Source organism: Symphodus melops, assembly GCF_947650265.1.
Source record: "Symphodus melops genome assembly, chromosome: 5".
Taxonomy (NCBI): Eukaryota; Metazoa; Chordata; class Actinopteri; order Labriformes; family Labridae; genus Symphodus; species Symphodus melops.
In genome coordinates this window covers 15,516,938-15,536,269 of record NC_136695.1, presented here as the reverse complement: position 1 = coordinate 15,536,269, position 19,332 = coordinate 15,516,938, and the positions used below count along the sequence as shown (strand labels likewise).

The 19,332-nt window shown below is 40.0% G+C and overlaps 1 protein-coding gene across 1 annotated transcript in view; it reads left to right on the top strand.

The window, feature by feature from the left end:
• LOC306824715 (uncharacterized protein) overlaps window positions 1-19,332 on the top strand; it is a 105,556-nt gene that overhangs the window by 68,632 nt on the left and 17,592 nt on the right. Inside the window, exon 5 of the mRNA XM_079344986.1 lies at window positions 11,278-11,340. Coding sequence (XP_079201112.1) covers window positions 11,278-11,340 — 63 coding nt within the window. The remainder of the gene's footprint in view (window positions 1-11,277; window positions 11,341-19,332) is intronic.

The following is a 19,332-nucleotide window of genomic DNA, read 5'->3' as shown; positions in this document are numbered from 1 at the left end:
TTTAATGGCCAAGTTGAACAACAGGGAAATGTCTCGTTTTAGGTTAAATTACTTATTTTCATTCTGAAAAAAAAAAAAAAAGTATCTGCACCTGCTTATCCAAGTTTTAATACTAACATACTCAAAGATGGAGAAACAACTCATCACAAGGAAACTACATACATCAGCGTAATAGCTGAATGTTCATTTTGGATGCTACAAGTGCAAAATGTCTAAATGTGTCTTTTTGAAACAGGCTCATACTGTGACACTGAGATGAGAAAGTTGTGGAAAGCTATATGTATGCAAGTCCTACTGTTTAGGAATATATAATTCTCTATTGATATGCTAAAAAGACATTTGGGATTGGGGTTTTAAAGGCAGATATCCAACAGGGAGTTGTGGGCTAGCCGAGGGTAGCTGCATAATCAGCTCCACCATCAGCTAACTGATGTTCTGCATAATAGAGATGGGATTTCTGGGTCAATGTGTGTGTCTGCGTATGCAGTGCACATTTGTGTGTGTGGCAGTAGCGGTGGGGGCTTGTTATTTTATCTGCATGGATGTCTGCATGTGTCCCGTCTGCATGTGTATGCATGTGTGCAGTCTATGCTTGCATGTTTATGTGTGTGTCCAACGTGAGTGTGCGTGTGTGTGTGTGTGTGTGTGTGTGTGTGTGTGTGTGTGTGTGTGCGTGTGAATGTGAGTGTGTCAGGGGCACTGACCTCTTTCCCTACAGGGAGGACGGTCCCCGTCTCATTAGAGGAGAGAGATGAGAGGCAAGGAAAAGAGACAGACTGACAGGAATAGCAGGAAAGAAAGAAAGAGTGTGTGAGGTAAATTTGTATTGATTGACATGAGCGACTCGTCGAAAACAGAAAACGTGCATCGTTTATGTATTTGTTAGTTTCAAAATAACAAATCAGACAGACAATATGCTCAAAGTCAATGGGGTATTTAGATTTCCTCAACTTTCTGGCATGCACAGGGCTCTCTAAAAGTGCCGTCTGTTGGCCAAAACGCAGTACTTAATTTAAGCTGGCTGCTCTTTCTTATGTTGATTCTGATATGATAGTTTGACTATCAGGCAGCAACTTGCTCTCCCCTTACACTTTCAGTTAAAATCATGAGAATGCTTCCTGTCTGTCACCTGCATCTCAGTGTCTGAGTGTGTGCGGAGTAACTCACACAGAGATGGTGACGGTCACAGCAATGCTCTTTGATAGCCCGTTATTAAATTCCTATTCACCATCCTGACTTTCCTTGATTGCAAATTTAATCTCAATACAATTATGTTGACTTATCTGAAGGCACAACTGCGTGCTTTCCTTTTGGTCTTAATGCACCACGTGCATTACAAACAATGGGCAGGAAAGGCCATGGCCATGGGGTCATGAAGTTTTGTGATCACACAAAACCACCGCGCACAAATCTCCCACTTCCCTCCATGGAGGTATATGTCACAATTCAGGCTTGACTGTAGTTTAATTGAATCAAGAGGCAGTGTGTGGGTGTTTGAGGTTTAGGAAACAGGGAGGAAGGGATGTGTGGGTGGATGATGTGTGTGTGTGTGTGTGTGTGTGTTTGGACTGAATCTCTGATTGTTTGACTGCACGTGTGTGTAAGTGCACCAAGGGCTCTTGCCCTGTTTATGTGTGTGGGGGTTAACATACATGTTATTGTGGGATTACTTTTGCAATGAATTGTGTGGATATGTGACACAGTTGGCAGGTTACAACTGTTTTACATTTGATTTGTTATTCTCTGAAAGGCTTTTATAAGCGCAGTAACAAAGGAGGGAGGACGGCTTTATTGTACTATACGTCTGGAAACCAAAGGACAACAGTGCAGCTCTGGTTATTGTACATATCACTTTCAAGTCACTAATGGATATTGAAATCACACTTTAAAAGACGAAAAGACTGGGTTGTGGGAGAGAGAGAGAGATTGGCTCAGGGATGAAGAAATGCTGATTAAATGTCATGATAATCTTTGAAAAAAAAAAAAAAAGTACAAAGCAACCACAACAGAAGCCTTCAACCTCACTGAAGCCCACCACCTCATGATCACAGAGCGGTGTGGTTTAACTGGCAGAAGGTTTCTTTACTTATTACATAAGTCATAATCTAAACTCCTTTTTTTTCTTGTTACAGCACAGAGGCCTACACATGCTTTAAGGATCATATTTTTTTAACCACGTGTGGCACAGACATTTTCCTTTTGTGTCCAAATGGCAAGGTTTTAAAACCTCCCTTAATGTATTTTAGGTTGCATGCAGAAATCATGCTCTCAGATCGATCCAAGTTTGTGGATGTGAGAAAGCAAGAGATTGATGAAGGAAAGATTGAAAGACATTTTTCAAATTTGAAGAAAAAGCCAAGGGAGGCAGAGCGCTGGACCGAGAAACAGACAGCAAGGACAGAGATAGAGAAGGAGCCAGATCCAGAGAGAAAAAGAAGAGGCAGAGAATTAAAGAAACCACAACAGAGAAGCAAAGCCCACTAAGTCCTCTCCTCCTTATGATGGAGGGGTGTGGTGTTAGGGAATCTGGCACAATTTCCTACAGTATGGCCCCTTTCTAAACATCTCGTATATACACCAAGTCAGAGACAAAGTCACAGCTAACCACATCACAGCACCAGTGCATATGTGTTTTTCTGTGTGTGTGTGTGTGTGTGTGTGTGTGTGTGTGTGTGTGTGGTTAGCTCAACTACTCCCAGGCTCACAGAAAGCATACGCAGCCTGAGCGTGTCAGAGTCGTCTCTTGATCTCATCTGTCTTTTTATTGCCTAATCCCTGCTTCTCTTCTCGTTCCTCTCTTCCTCGTTATGTACCCCCGCCCCCCCCACCACACACACACACACAGTGCCGCCACCCCCCCCACCTCTTTCTGTCCTTCATCTTCTCCCCTTACCCTCAATACCCCTTTCCATCTTTTTTTCCCCTTAAGGTTTGAAATGCCCTTAGTTGCTCTGGCAGCACATTATCCTTTCCATTCATGCCAATAAAAGGTTGTTCCTTCTATGCCTTTAAAACACACGCGCACACACACACACACACACTCTCTCTCTCTCTCTAGGTTTGATAACTGCCCTGCATATTGAACCTTTCAAAGTGTTCCTGTTTGCTGTAGATGAGTTTTAGATAGTAGCCAACCCACCATATGGGTCATTTGGGCTGAGAGTGAGACGATGGTTTGTTCATGAATGTTTCATGCTGGTTTACATAACAGTGGCTCAGCTCTTTCCCTTTGGTAGCACACAGCGAATGCATGATAATAAAATCATAATAACCCCCCCCCCCCGTCTTTCTCTGTGTACGTCTTTTCTACATTCTCTGATCTGATACACGTGCCTCTCCTTTACTCTCTGACAAATTTCATGTCAATAACAGCATGAAGACACATCAACATCACAGTACATCTAATCGTTTTTTTCAAAAACAACTTTGCTTATTGGCACGACAGTTTACATTTGTGTTGCTTTAGCCCAAACAGAGGGCAGTAGTAGTAGTATGAATGAATGAAAGACAGTGTTCATGTGATAAGGGTTTCTTCTTAAATCTTTACACTGGCTCCCCGTTAGTTTTCGTATCCAGTACAAAGTTCTCGTTATTGTGTTTAGAGCCTTGCATGGTCAAGCGCCAGCCGACATCACCGAGCTGCTGAGGCCTTCTAACACCAGCAGGTCCCTGGGGTGCTCTGATCGGGGTCTGCTGGTTGTTCCTCGCACAAGGTTAAAAACCAAAGGAGACTGTGCATTTGAGGTTGTGGCTCCGAAATCTTCCCCCAGAACTGAGAGCCCTGACCTCTGTGGACATTTTTAAAAAGCAGCTGAAGACCTATCTGTTCAGAAGTGCCTTTGTGTAATCTGTCTGTATTTTTATTGTGACTGTTTTGTATGAACTGTGTTTTTATTTTTCTGATTGTGAAGCACTTTGTGACGTTTTTATGCTCTTGAAAGGTGCTTTGTAAATAAACTTTTACTTACTTATAAATGGTTAATGATTCACAGTAATGTCAGAATGCTTTTGCATCAAATTGGACTGGATGTACCTTACTGGTCAACATACAGTTTGTTGGAGGAAAATTGAATTTACAGCTCTATTTTAAACAAGCATAAATAGGAATAGAAACCTTTCTCAGAAGTTATTGAGGAAGGCTAAGCCTGTCTTAGCTTGTCTTAATATGTCTTTGCATGTAACCCTCTACATTAATTATTGGCTTTTATGTATTTGTTGTCGTGTTTAGGTCATATGACACAGTATAAAGACTATGAAAGTCCACTTGGGGCGATGGTTCGGGGTGACGGATTGCTCAATCAGACACAGAGCTTTAATCTAGGAGAGCGTTATTATCCTTGTTGTAAACAAATAGTAACTATTGATCTTTTTTCAGACTTTTTTTTAAAATACATTTTGAATTGATAAATCATTTATCTATTATATGTGTCTACCAAAGTACGTTCACAATCACTAATGGTCAGACAAAGTGTCTGTTTTCATGTACTAGTATCTGTTCTATATGCCAGACTGTAGAAATCTATATCATGTTTAGAAGAAGACAGAAAAGTGCAGATTCACGTGTGTTCTTTTTGTCTCTCCTTGAGGCAGCAGATCCGTCCCTACTATATTTCTGTATTCCTTCAACAGGAAAAAAATAAGCTTTTTATTTTCTTGCAAGGTCATGAAGCCTGCAAAAACTTCTTCACAACGTTGGTCATATTTTATTCTTACTGTTCTTGGAACGTGCAAGTGATACTGTGCGTTTTCTTCCTCCATCATGGTACCGTCAGTAGATAGAAACTGCTTTGTCAACTTTTTGATACATATAGTCTGTGTATGTGAGGCGTCATGTTTCTCTAAGGAGACGAGCCTCTTTGTTTGTGCCTACAATTACTGAGTAGATATTAATTTACTTCCCCCCTTAAGGACAACGTGTGGTTCCCTTGTGTCTGTCTGGTACTCAGACATTTAATAATCATCTCAGACAAGTTACTTAGCTCAAACTTTCTTCTCTTCTGCCTCTCAGGGCCAGATTTATGTACATGAAAGCACAGCTCAAATTTCATTCAATTTGGGCAGGCAATCTGTCTCTAATTAACGTCTGATTTACTAAAGCAGCAGATAATTACACAATCAGTGACTAACTCTGCCTTCTAGGCGCTTTCTATTGCTTAAGTAGGATCAACTTTTAGTATGTCCTTAGCTTAACATGTAACAAGACACAGAAGTGACATGACTGGGGGGACGCTACGTGTCATAGGTCAAAAGATGTGGTTTATCATATGTGTTCTCGGGCATGAAAGTACATCTTCTTCTATATATTGTAGGATGGTCTTTTACGTTTATCCCATCAAAATGTATCTGTCAAATCTCAAAGACACATAAGTCAGGACGTGTAGTTTTAAACAATTTCACAGAGCGCTACATTAGCTCCAGAATCTACCATTACAGTTCAAAGGAAAGACACCACTCTGCATGAGTCAGGACCTCATCTCCCTTGAGCCGAATCCCTCTCACCACCCATAAACTTGAAAATACTTAATGTGTTTCCATGCTGGTTTAAAAAGGCCTATTTCTGCTCCAGTTGTGGTCCAACCTCAGTTCCTTCTCCTTTTATGTGTAGCCACCACAACTGTGTGTGTGAGTCAGGTCCATTTGGCCTTTTTCAAGCTCAGCAGACAGTCACACATAAATGTCTGCGTTTGTCTCTCCACCCTTTGGCAGATATCTTTCAGCTGAGCCTTGAAGCCTCTCTGGAGTTTCAATCGAATCATTACTGGATCATTAAAATTATTTGATGAAAGGATAGCAATGATCTCCTTATGTTCTTTCTCTGTTTTTGTTTTGATTTTGAATCCATGATGGCAGACAAGTGTAAATGTGCTGCAACAATCCAACTGTTTTCCATGAGAAGAAAATGGCTTAAAGCAGGTAAAACAAATGCAAAAACACAAATGTGCTGCAAATATACCCAAAATGCTGCAAAAGCCAACAAGCTATCGAAATGCAATAGAAAAACTATTTATGACTCAAGCCTTCTGGTTGGTTGAGATTGTCTCGCTGTGTCTCGCTCACGTTGTGTCAGATCATTTAGTAGACGTTGACACTGACAGATGATGCCTATGAATGATGAATGGTGACTCCTGCCAACAGAATGCATGTTACTTCATTGAAACAGCGATTCCAGTCCTCCACACCTACACACGTACTGGTACTATTGATGAGCTCATTGGCAGATCTGCCCCAAGCAGTAAAGTGTGAACACTTCAGGTTGTAAGAATCAAGTTACAATTTGCTTTTGACCTCCACTTCCTCAGTTTAGGCATATATAAAACTTTTACATCTATCATTTTTCAACATAAATCGTTCTTATTTTATTTCTCATGAGGGCTTTAGAAGGACATTTTTGACCTTTCAGAGAAGATGTAGGAGTGCATCTGTTTCTCTGTCTGAGCTAAGTGGAGTGGGTGTACACAGACAATTACACAACATATAGAAATGTTTACACGCCTGCATGTCTGCCTCTGTGTGTTCCTGTTTGTGTGGGCTTAGTTATTCCCTCTTTGAACAGGCATGTTCAGTGCCTGTGTCTGCATGCATGCATCTGCTCTAGACTCCAACTGTACATGTCTGAACTCTAGCATAGAAGCGTACCGTTATGTGTGTGTGCGTGTGTGTGTGTGTGTGTGTGTGTGTGTGTGTTTGACTGTCTGTGTGTTTCTACTGTAGTATGTAGGTCACCAATATATTCCTGATGAGGTCTAGTCCTCGAGAGAACTCTACAGATATGAGGGCCTAAATTAGAAACTATTATCTGTGCATAGATGTGTGTGTGTGTGTGTGTGTGTGTGTGTGTGTGTGTGTCTCTGCGTGTGTATCACAGAGAGATCAAATCAGACACCATTATCAGACAAGGGTCTCAGAGCCATGTGTGTGCAATTTTCTGCACATGCATGCTTTTACATGTAAAGAGCAGCATCATGAGTGTGTTTGTCCGTCTGTGTCCTATGGTGTCAAATTGCATGCTATTTCCAACATAATGCATTCGCAGCACTCCAAGAGGACTATGGAGCCATTGGCAGAGCAGTGGTCATGTGTTAAAAGTGTTATCCATGATAGGAAAAGCCTATAACATCCGTAAGTGTTGCACTGGCAGCATGAATAATGCAAAAAAAAAAAAAAAAAAAAGGTTGTTTGAAAGTGTACATAAATATACACATTTGTTCTTGCAAAAAATCTAATCATGATAGTATTTTTGGAATCCAACAGTTGAATATTTTGACAGACCAACTTTGGACTGTGTAAATCAAACACAAATGATTCCATGCAGGGCTTGTACTGTTATTAAGCACTTTTACATTGTTTCCTTTAAAGAACCAAGGACAACCATAATGAGGTTTCTTTTAAGCCTATAATTACACATTTTATGTCACTTCCTCCATTAAAATGTGGCCTTCTGCACAGCTGCTGATCTAGGACAGTGCGTTGAAACATTACTTGTAATTCCCATTCATTTCAGGATGTCTACATTTCCAGCCATCCTACTGTCTGTAAGTCAAGGGGACAACACCACATGCAGTCAATCTGTCAAACCAATTCGGAAAATTTTGCCGGAGCTCAGCCGAAGAAAAAAAAAAGTTATATTCAATCTGAGAGGGAGATGAATGGGAGTGTGAATGTCTACCTTTGAAAAGCTTCATGCTTTGACCAAATCATATGCTGTCACTCCTAAGCTTTAGAAGGCCTGCACTTTTCATCAAAGCCCTTGATGGCTACCTTTCACAGCACTGTCGAATACACCCTCAAAAGCTTCCCCCCCTCCTTTTCCCCCCTTCCCCTCCCAAATCTCTTTCTTCTTCTTCTCCCCCCGCAATCTCGACTACCCCTCTTCCCTGCATGTCCTCCTCCTCCTCCTGCTACTCCCTCAATCCTTCCATTCCCCTTGTCCTTAATCCATCCCTCCCTCCTCAATCAAAACCTCAAATCCCTCTAGGTTTTTTTCACCCTCTGTGTATGTGTGACTTCAGTACTGTCAAGGTAGATGAAACAGGAGGAATTCAGATTCATCAGAGTCATAACCTGCCATGATTATAATCCACTACTCTTCCTCCCATGTGGGGATATAGGCTGATGTTACTGGCCTTTTCTTTTCTGGGGGATTTATTTGCATATTTGTTTCCCCTTTGTTTCTTTTTGATGAATTATTTACTGTGGAGTGAAATGACAGCAGAGATCAGGGATGATTGTTGTCGCGGGTGGATGGTTGCCTTTCTCCCATTTGTAATTATTCCCTTTTTTCCTGATTTTCAATCAAGTTCTTCCACTCATTCTCTCCCGGGTGACAAGAGACGAGAAGCCCAGAAAGCCACGTAGATTTAAACATCGCCACTGGAACCTTTCCACGGTGTAGCAGGAGTATAGTTTCCTTTGTTGTTATAATGATTACAGAGTGGGGAACAGCAGGAAAAAGAGGAGAGAGTAGAGATGAATGGAAAAATACTGTTACCTCAAATGGGCAGGAATGGCCATGGCAAAAAAAAAGAAGAAAAAGAACAAAACATACTGCTTCTTATCATTTAAGAAATTTAGAATACTTAATTGGCATAAAAAAACAACAACAACAACTAATAATCAATGAGTGTTGGAGTTTTGATCCTTTTGAGTAAAGTTTCAAGAAAAGTCCATATCAGCTTTGGACTGCAAATCTCTTTGCACATAACTCAGTGTCTTAAGTGTTGTAATCACAGTGTGTTGTGTCCACACACAGTAACTGCACTGATTGTAAACCCCAGAAGCTACATTCAATTTGTGTACTCAGGATTTACCGCATGCACACAAACTCATACACACACTGCCACCCTGTCCCCGTATTGCCCTATCCAGGAATAACAATCCATAATTCATGTCCCGAAGTCTCGTCTGCAGACAAAAGTCAGCGTTTGCATTTATTATTTATTGAAAACAGCTCACATGATGAATCCTTTAACAAACAGAGCTTCCAGTAAGCGTGGTACTTTTCTCTTTTTTTTTGTCTTCTTCTCTTCTTGCTGTTTGTGTTTTGGCAGAGATTTAAGTGGGCTCATTAGCCGAGATGAGGATGTAGGGAGAGGAGAGGAATGGCAGGGGAGAGACACAGAGAGAGTGAGACAGAGGGAAATGAGGCCAAAGGATAAAGGAATCATTTTTTGTAAAGGTAAGAATTAATGAGAGGCTTTTGCGTGAAAAGCTAATTAATTTAACAATAAAAAGCTTTGGGGAGTGAGTTATAACTTTTAGCACTTTATTACATTTATAAAGTTCATTTTACAACTGATTTTCAATGGGGATTTAAAGTTTCTTGTATAATTTAAAAACCTAAAGGAAATGGATGTGCCAATGTTTGATATGAAAAAATCGTCACTTACAGACACTCACTTGTTGTGTGGACAGTTTGCCTTGAGGATGGCAGCCAATTTATTGTAAAGTGAAAGCAGCGTTGCCATCCTATGCTAATGAAGTCATTATTTATTCTGGTGTACTTTCCTTTTTTGTCTTATTCTACTCCTCCCTTTCACCAGTCATCAATCACTGCAGCAACGCAGTATTATCTTCGTGGTCATTTTATATTCACTCCTATCTTAGATGGGCGGACACACTCACATACACACACAGTCATTTTAGTTAAATCAAAAAAATCAAATCTGGTCTAGCGCAGGTTGAATAATTGATGTGTTATGTTAAAAAAGGAATGAAATAATCATAGCCTGTTGGATGTTGGAGGAACATCAAACCAAGAGTTGGAGCTTGGCAGACAAGGCAGAGCAGGGTAGAGGCCTTATGTATTCGGGACGGCTGCCCTGTGAAATAATAATGAATAGCAAAGAGTTGGTGGATTAGGAGATTTTTGTTCTGCACTGTACCTGCCACTTTGTGCGTGCCCACCCATGCTTTTTACAGCATTACCCTGGTACATGTATCCTGCATTAATACAGCAAGACTTGCTGGAATAGTGTTTAGTAGAATGGGGAAACATTCAAGTTGGCATGTTAAAATAGAGGCACTGCTGCTCTAGACAATGACATCGGACAAAAAGTGCTGATACTGGAATGGGAAGATTTCGATGTAATTCTCCAAGCAATTTCGAAATCTAGTGGCTATCATCGAAATATAGAAGATATAGCCTGAAGGAGATGGCAAAAGATGATGTAGCTAGCAGCTACACAGAAATGCCATAAAGGATTTCCAACCTAAGTTCTGAACACAGGTTGACTTGGTGGATGCTTTATAAAAAAAACAAACGTTAAGCTCACGGCGGCGCTGAAACTGAATACATTCTTGTTTGCTTTTGTAGACCAGTGGGCCCCATTTACAGGGCTATGAAAGTAAGCCAGCAATATGCATATGCTGTCAACTCTGAGATGCCTGACCACACACACAAACACTTTATGCATCATGGCTTCAGACTGGACTTTTTCATATTAAGGACTGCCTTTTGAAATAGTCCCCATTTGGGAAGCAACAACCGTGCATGATGAATACATTCATTCCAAACTCCAAAGAGAGTTGTTTAGCCGTGCATCTCTGACCAATAGAATTTCATGATTGTGTGCAGGCAATACAGTATAGATTTTACCGTACTGCAGCGGAGGGATATAAATGTTCATTATTATTATTATGCTTTCATTTTCCCATTCGCCTTTTGCATTTTTTTGCCCGCTAGTTCCAATTTGCGTTTAACAAATGATCTGAGGGAATGGGAAGCGGATGGGGGTCAAATGATGCATTTACTCTCTTTTTTCAGATGTGGGAGTTGGAATTAGAATTTTATAGACACTTAGCGATATTGCACATACAAATAAAGGACACAGTGTGACCTACATGCTGAGTTACTGGAGAGAGGTGATTCACAAAATCAAGTGTCTCTGAAACCAATTTGCTCTGAAAAGACTTTGAATCAGTGTTGTTTTTTTGAATCATACTGAGAAGAAGCTTATTAAGGGTCATGACCGCAAATAATCCCTCTGTATAATTGTTGGGAGCAAATAGACAAAACGTGAAATAAATTGTCTGATTTATTTAAAGATAATGGAAGGAAATTTGGTTAGCTTGTACTCAGCTTTGCTCAGTTCCAAGTGCCAAACTTTTAAGTGATGGCTTAGGGTTTTACACTTGCAAATGTTGGCACATTATCTTTAGTCCCTTCTTTGATTTATCCATTTAAAAAATCCCCCAACCACCACGTTTCTGAGGCCTCTGACTAAATAGTGTTCTACCCAGGGGGCTTATTTTATTAATTCACTGTTTCCTCTGTTACAGGCCCCCTCCTCTGTAGTCCACATTGCGGGAAGACCACCTTACAGGGATTTTCCCCTTCAGCAGGTAAGCATAAAGGAAGAAAAGTAGGCACATTATCCACATGTACGACAAACTACTCTCTCTCTCTCGCACACACACACACACACACACACACACACACACACACACACACACACACACACACACACACACACACACACACACACACACACACACACACACACACACACACACACACACACACACACACACACACACACACACACACACACACACACACACACACACACACACACAGAGTTGGTGCTTCACAATGCTGACCACCAGTACAGAAGGAAACACACACACACACACACACACACAGCATTTTATCTTTATGAGGTGTTATACACGAGTGACCACCAACACAGGGTCTCAGTGTTCCCTAATCCACAGTCAGAGCTGAAAAGGGTGCTTCGTGCAACGGTGGGATTACACTAACGGATTAATGGGACTTTTAATTTCTGTCATTGTAAGTGCCCTTGATAATAACAATAGGTGCAGGAAAGAGGACCACTGTCTTTATATGATACCATTACATATGTTTCTACTGTACATTCCATCTGCTGCTGAACTTACAGCAATGACATACACACTCTACATGTGTGTACATTGAAAGCTAAAAAAGTGCATTTTGAAGCGTGGAAAGGCTAGATAAAATATAACTATTAGCATCAGCTTTAGGTTATCTTAATGGTGCTAACATTATGGAATAATGCCGCTATTACAAAAGCTACCACCACATCATTGGATAGCATTACTTTCTCTGAACATTTACTTCTTTTATTACTAAAGCTACTATAGGCTTAAGTTAAAGCTGCCTTTTAAGTGGCTGAACGGCTATCTTAATGGTAGCCAGCTGAACTGAACTGTATTGGCATTTGGTCTGTGTTTATCAGCCGCATCAAAACACAACTAGAATATTAAAGTATAATTTTCCCGCCAAGGACAAGCTGAATAACATCTACCATGTTTATGAACTACAGCATTATTTATAATGCCAGTGAAAATGCATTCTAACTAAAATCTACAATAGATTTCATGCTGTTTTGTCAATCACATTTTTAGTTGTTACTGCTTTCTTTTTGTTTCCCTCTGACTGCTTTCTTGGACTAATGGGTAAATAAACCACGGCTGCCAACAAATACGGTGGTCAAGCCCATCAAACACCCAGTATGGACTGTGCTTGATGATGATCATAAAGCTCTACATGTAATTATTCCTCACAGCACTGTTATTAAACTGAATATGAACAGCAGAACTATTTTAGACATATATAAGTAGTGCATATGCACAGAAGAAGTTTGCCATTAAGGGATGTCTTCTTCCTATTGGGCCAAGATGATAGAAACAGAGGCAGAAGCCAACAGGCGGGCAAAAAAATAAGGGAGAGATTGGCCTAAAGAACTGTAGCAAAGTGAAGAAAGGTTGATGAATGGATGGAGGGATAACTGGCTACGGGAAGGGAGTGGAAAACAGAGCTGTTTACCATTTCTAAAGGCTACAATAAAACCATGGATTTAAGCATAAACAAGGGAAAACAAAGGCTGGCTTACAGAATAACACCGTATTTTCTCTGAGTCATTCTCTTCGCTTTCTTTCTTGTCTTTCCTTCCTCCGAAAACCGGATAGCTGTTTCGAGTACTTTTACTTCATTATGTTATAAAATGTAAGGAGCTGTAAAGCCACAGAGTAAAAAAAAAAAGACAAAATTGTATGTTAATTAAATCAAGGTGGATTAATGATATTATGCACAAGGTCAGCGTGGTGCATCATGATCTCCCTGGGAAAGAAAACAAAACAACCAAGCCTGAAACCTCAGTAGTTGTTGATCCACTTTACTTATTAAAACCACCCTGTTGAACTTGCCCTTCAAAATCCTGAAAAGCTTTCTGAAACTGCTGAATGGAATTTTAATCAACCCTGTCCTTAAAATGAAAACTGAAAAGCCCATCTCAAACAACCAAAAGGAACCTGAACATTGATCATTGTTAAACCCTGTGCGTCTTTCGCCTGAAAACCAGATGAATTTGTGAGCATATGTTATTTTTTTTCTCTGGTCCCCTTCAAGTTCAGATGGCTTTCTGTCCTTGGTCTGACTAATCGAAACTGCTTATCAAGCAGGAGCAGGTTAAAATTGATGTACTCTTAGAGAAGCATCAAGGTTTTTTTTTCAAACCAAATTGGCTGTTACCCAAAACTCAACCAAAAATGTGTCTCGAAAAAGTGTTTGGGATTTTTCACATGAGACACGTTTGTTTTGTCTCAGGCCTTTCCAGCTGGTCTGCTTTTACAATAGTATCATAGTTCTTTGCCTGAGCAAACTTGGGTACACAGTACACAGTTTGATACAGTAGGTGGCGGTATGCATGTGGTTGGTTTGAAAATCCGCCAAGAAGAAGAAAAAAGAAGAAACAGCCTCAGCAACCACTCACGTCACGAACCCGGATACTCTTGTTTATGTCTCGTACTGACAATGGAGTCCATCCTGCTGCTGTGGATGTTTTTGTTATTTATGAAACAACCCTCTACTTCCATATCTACGATAGGGCTGAGAGGATAAAATGGTCCAGCACAGATACATTGGTTTTTGAAGAGACAGGAGACATTTAGAATAGTGCTACATATAGCCCACTTCCTTTGGGCTGCTTTCACATCTCCCATGGACTGTTATTAAACAAAGAACTAAAACTTTTCCTTAACTATATGAACTATGTTTGTTTTAAAAACTTAATATCAAGATTGTACAATGACTACTCAACCTTTAGCTTAAATGATCACTCAAATAGCAACATTTTTAGTTGAAATCAAACCAACAGTTGATAACTTAATGTACAAATGTCAGCGGCGGCTAATAAATCACGTCATGGCTCTCTTCTGTGGGTTATCACCTTATGTTGCTCTGATTGGTTGTAGCATCTAAAGGCATTCTCGTCCATGCCCCTTGATAAGCCTCTCAGCTCTGAGCTGAGAGGTTTTAGACTTATTCACATTTTTTCTAGTGTATCTTGAAGAAAAGGGGAAATTAATCTCAATTAGATTTCTAATAATATAATGACAGTGCCTATATCAATAGTTTTACTCCAATCACTTAACGGAGAATCACTGCTGGATTCAAGATTAAAGTTGGGGCGATGTGTTTGCTACATCATCTGAACAGTGTCAGTGAAATAAAAACTGTGTATTTGTGGCATTTTTTATTTAAAATCTGGTTTAATTTTGCTTGATGACATGTTGCAAACAAGGCTGCAGCTTCCATTGGCACAAGTATGAAAAATAATTTCCTACTATGCACTGAAATCAAATAGATACCACTCTGGAAAATTCTTAATTTGAAGTATGTATTCTTGACTCCCCAACAACTCATGGAGCCCAGTTTATTTATTTAATCGTTGTTTTGATTTTTTCTCTCGAATCCTGTAGTTTTCTTTGTGACATAGTCCAGCATCACAACATGCAATGATCAGCAGCCCACTGGGACAAGTTGTGTACATCATTTTATTCGAGTCTTTCTGCACCATGACTATATTATTATCATCATACAAAACATAACTGCACAGAGATTAAACAATGAGGGACCGCCTTTACATTAAACAAACCCAACTATTGCGAAAACACTTGATAAACATTGCATCATAATTCATGTAGAAATAAATCAAAGGCTGGGATTTTAAGGCAAAAAAAGTTGACCCCTCCCCTTTTTTAGATGTGCTGTGGTGTTGTTGAATGACAGTGTATTCATTATAGGGTTGAACAGAGCTGAGCAAAGGTACTGTGTCACTTATGGCTTCCATTATTTTACATATCCTTTGAATACATTCATCAGCATACTACCACCAAAAGATGCATCTAAAACTATAATAACAAAACAAAAGAACATTTGTTCAAATCCCCAACATGACTTATTTCATTTCCAATACAAGGAAACGATGCCTGTTTTGGAATGGGACATACTATGAGTTTTTCAGATTTCTCTGAAAACGAGCCAAAATAAAACTTAATCTTAAGAATATGAGCCTCAAAATGGGTCGCCATATTGATTTGAGAAGCCATTTTTCTTGTGGAGATGTTGTTTGAATAAGACTGCTAAATTTGTAATATTTAAGCACTAAATTGGGATATGCTGCAAAATTCTGCAAATTGGGCCATTCTCATTGATATGGAGATGGGTTTTTTTGGCAAGGAAAATGGCACGCCTCATATATTATGCTAAAAAAATACACATTTGAAAGGAAGGTCTGATGCTGTAAGCAGGAAATTGGGGCTAAATTGGCACATCGGCACAGCTTTACATTAATTGCGCTCGTGCTTTTGTCAGGGCGTTGTGGGGTGACAGACAGATGGGCGAAGGCTGACACATGTTTTTGGAGGAGTTTAAAATTCAAACGCTCCTCATGTGTGAATACAGACACCTGGGGTAATCAACTAGCTGTGTGTGTGTGTGTGTGTGTGTGTGTGTGTGTGTGTGTTTGTGTGTGTGTGTGTGTTTGTGTGTGTGTGTGTGTGTGTGTGTGTGTGTGTGTGTGTGTGTGTGTGTGGTGTGATTGGCGTGCAGAGCTGTGTTTACCCATAAACCTCTCTGTCCCTGCCTGTCTATTTTTCAGGGCCTCTGCCTTGCACTCTGGTGTCATGTTTGCTGATTGATTAAGAATCATCCTGGCAGAAAACATGAACACACTGTTGCTACATTATTATAAAAAAATGGGGCTTTAAATTATGGAGGGAAGGTTTATCTCTGTTTGAGCTTCTGGTACGCCTGTTCGCATTGCTATAAAAAATGCATTGCTTGGTAATACCCTCCCACTCTCCATCTCCCTTCTCCTGTCTCTCTCTACAGAAATCTCATTTTCTCAATGGTATCTGTGTCTCTTTGTGTCAGTTCACTTCTTTTTTATTGGCATGGGGTGTGATTCACTGTCTCTACCTCTCTTTGTTCAGTCTGTTTCTCCTTTTTATTCTCTGCCTCCATCCCTCACTCGCTTCTCTCTTCAAAAAATCTGGCACGAAATCGAGACAGGAGAGCGCCTGCTGTTTTCTCTGACACACTCTTCCTTCCTTAAATCAAAACCAACTGAGGCGAAATCAGGTTATTACCTCAGCTGTGTTTCTTCTCCTCTCTCTGCCTCTCTCTCTTTCATCCGTTCCGCTATTTTTGCTCAAGGTCTAGAAATTCTACACTTTGAAAAGAAACAAGAGGGCAGCCGGTCAGTCAGAGGAACCGGGTGCGAGCTGAATTTGACCGGGGATTGCCGCATAAATCAAGCAGAATGAAACAATTAATTCTGAAGTGTGAGATGGACGTTTGACAAGATTCTTCAGTGCGTTGGACTCTGTCTCCCCTCAAACTTTACGCTTCATACTCTCCCTACACACACACACATATATACACACACACACACACACACCTACACACACACACAGTCTCATTATGTGGGTTGGTGTTGACTGTCTGGCTCAGTTTGTTGTGGTCAGATATTTGTGATTTTTTCCCCCCCGCATCCTTTCATCTGAGGCGAGCTATAGGCATCGACCACAACGTTTGTCCGTATGTGATCTTAGAAAAAACAAGCTGCAAATGAAACAACTTTTTTTTTTTTTTTTTTTTTACCCCATAGGGTTGAGACACGGATAGAGGGAGAGGGAATATACACAGAAGTGAACCGGTAAGAAATGAGGGAGTGTTAGATGAGAAGTGTTGGACAAACAAACCTCAAATAACTTCAAATAACTTTACAGAGAGAGAAGAGAGGAAGAGAGAGAGAGAGAGAGAGAGAGAGAGAGAGAGAGAGAGAGATGGATGGAGAGGAATGGGAGGACGATGAAAGACTTAGCAGCAAGCAAGACCTAACTTACAGCAAAGGTGAGCGAGCTGAATGGAGGGATGAAAAGAAAGATGAAGTGCTGATTTTTATAGGTAGCAAGCTTCAAAAAGTCTGCTCTCAACTGATGGATGGATGGATGGATGGAAAAGGATGAAAGAAGTTATAATAAATAGGCCGGGCAGAAGAGTTGAAGGAGGATACTATAAAGAAATCAAGGACGGTCAGTAAACAGCATGGTAGCCAGACATAAACAACAGCTACTAAAAGACAGATGATAAAGATGGAGGAAAGGCTGTATCAGTGATGGATGCTCAGTGATGATGATGTATGAATGAAAGATTGGAGGAGAAGAGAGCGAGGGAGGGTTGTAAACAAGACTAAATAACCTCATAACAGAGGCAAATCCACGGGAGCAAGGAAGGAAGGAAGGAAGTAAGGATGGGTGGATGGGGGTTGTTATGAAGAGAATAAAAGGAAGTGGGGTAACCTTGGAAAGGGATAGAAAGTTAGAGGGAAATGAAGTGAAAGATTAACAGAACAAATAAGATAACAGGCCTCAGCAAACTCAGATAGTGGAAATTAAGAGAGTGAATGAAAGGATGGAGGTCCCAGATGCAGAATAAAAGAGTGATAATGAAAAGATTGAAAGGACAGATGGAAATCAACCTTCAAATAAAGAAAAGGGCCCATAGAAGAAATAAACATTGTTATATTATTAAAATATGTTCATCAAGGTTGCTTTTCCACTGACTTGGGGGACTGTAAAACTCCTCCCATGCTTTTAGCAAGTTTAGAATATTTTGTAGTTGTATGAACAAGATGTGAAAAATTGAACTTAGTCTTACCCCACCAAGAGTATAACAACAAACATTTTCTTGGAAAAGATCAAATATACATTTTACAATCACCATGGGTTTTTCCCATTAACATGTGTACATCTCTCTAAAACTATGGAAGATAATTATATTCAAATAATGGTTGATGTGTTTATCCTAAGGTTGGTGTTTGGTTAGAGCTTGCCTGCCATTTGCTGATCATTTTATATTGGTTTTATATTAATGGTTGCGGTCCCCATGTTTTCACTAGAGACCCAATGGAGTAAATGTACCAATTTGACTTTGTTTGTTAGAAGGGATGTTTTTACAAAGCTGTGTCTCTGTGTGGTTTTCCTGTATCATTGCTAGCCAATGTGTCAGAAAGACTGACACTTGTGTATGTTTTCTCTCCCACAAGCGTCCTGTCCATGACAGCATTACAAATCCAGTCTACACAACAGATCTAATGAACCCACTTGACCACTTGTGCACAGAATGCACTTTATTTTGCACCAGATTGAAATAGCTCCTTTTAAAAACATTGCATTACCATATAATTCCCCTCAACTGTGACTATGATTTATTCAGTGGAAAAATATACAGTATATATATTTGGAGCCCAGCCTTGCATGCTCTGGGGAAGTCCCTTTCCAGTCCAATTCACCTGATCTGCCTTTGAACTGGATGGAAACTGGAACACCTGGTCAAAAGCTACTCAAACATTTGAAGACAAAAAAAAACAAGCTAACTCCCAAAAAATTCACAGCTGACCCTGGTCAGAACGAAATCCAGGAACATTTTACTTTGAAGGGACAGCACTAACCACTGAGCAGCTGCTCTTATTTCTCTGACTGTAAAAAGGTGCCGGTGGTATTAACTGTGTTTATAAGAGGTCCATTCCTGAAGTAAACATAGAATGATACCTTCTTACTTTCTCCTTTTCTTTCTTCCCGACTTTTATTGGCACAATTATGCTGTTCGACTACTGGGTCAAAAGTTCCAAATGCCGGAACTATACAGCACGCACAGAACGCCAAGACCTGTTTGGGGCTGATTTAGGTGAATGCAAGACTAAAAATCAGCTCTTCACCACATTATGTAGTTGTGTGAGTCAGAGTGTAGTTTTGTTTACTAAGCGTTTAGGTGTGGTTTTGAATTAATAGTCTTCAGCTTATTATGTTTATATTTATTTAAATGACAAAATATGTACTGTTGGGAAGTTTAATATTCAGAAAAGCATCATATTAGTGTGGCTATACTTTTAGTAAGCGTAGAAATACAGCCCTATATTTATCTTAACGCTAATACGTTTTTCAACTAATACAAGAGACTATGGAATAATTTATCCTTACATTTATCAGAAGACAACTATGAGAACA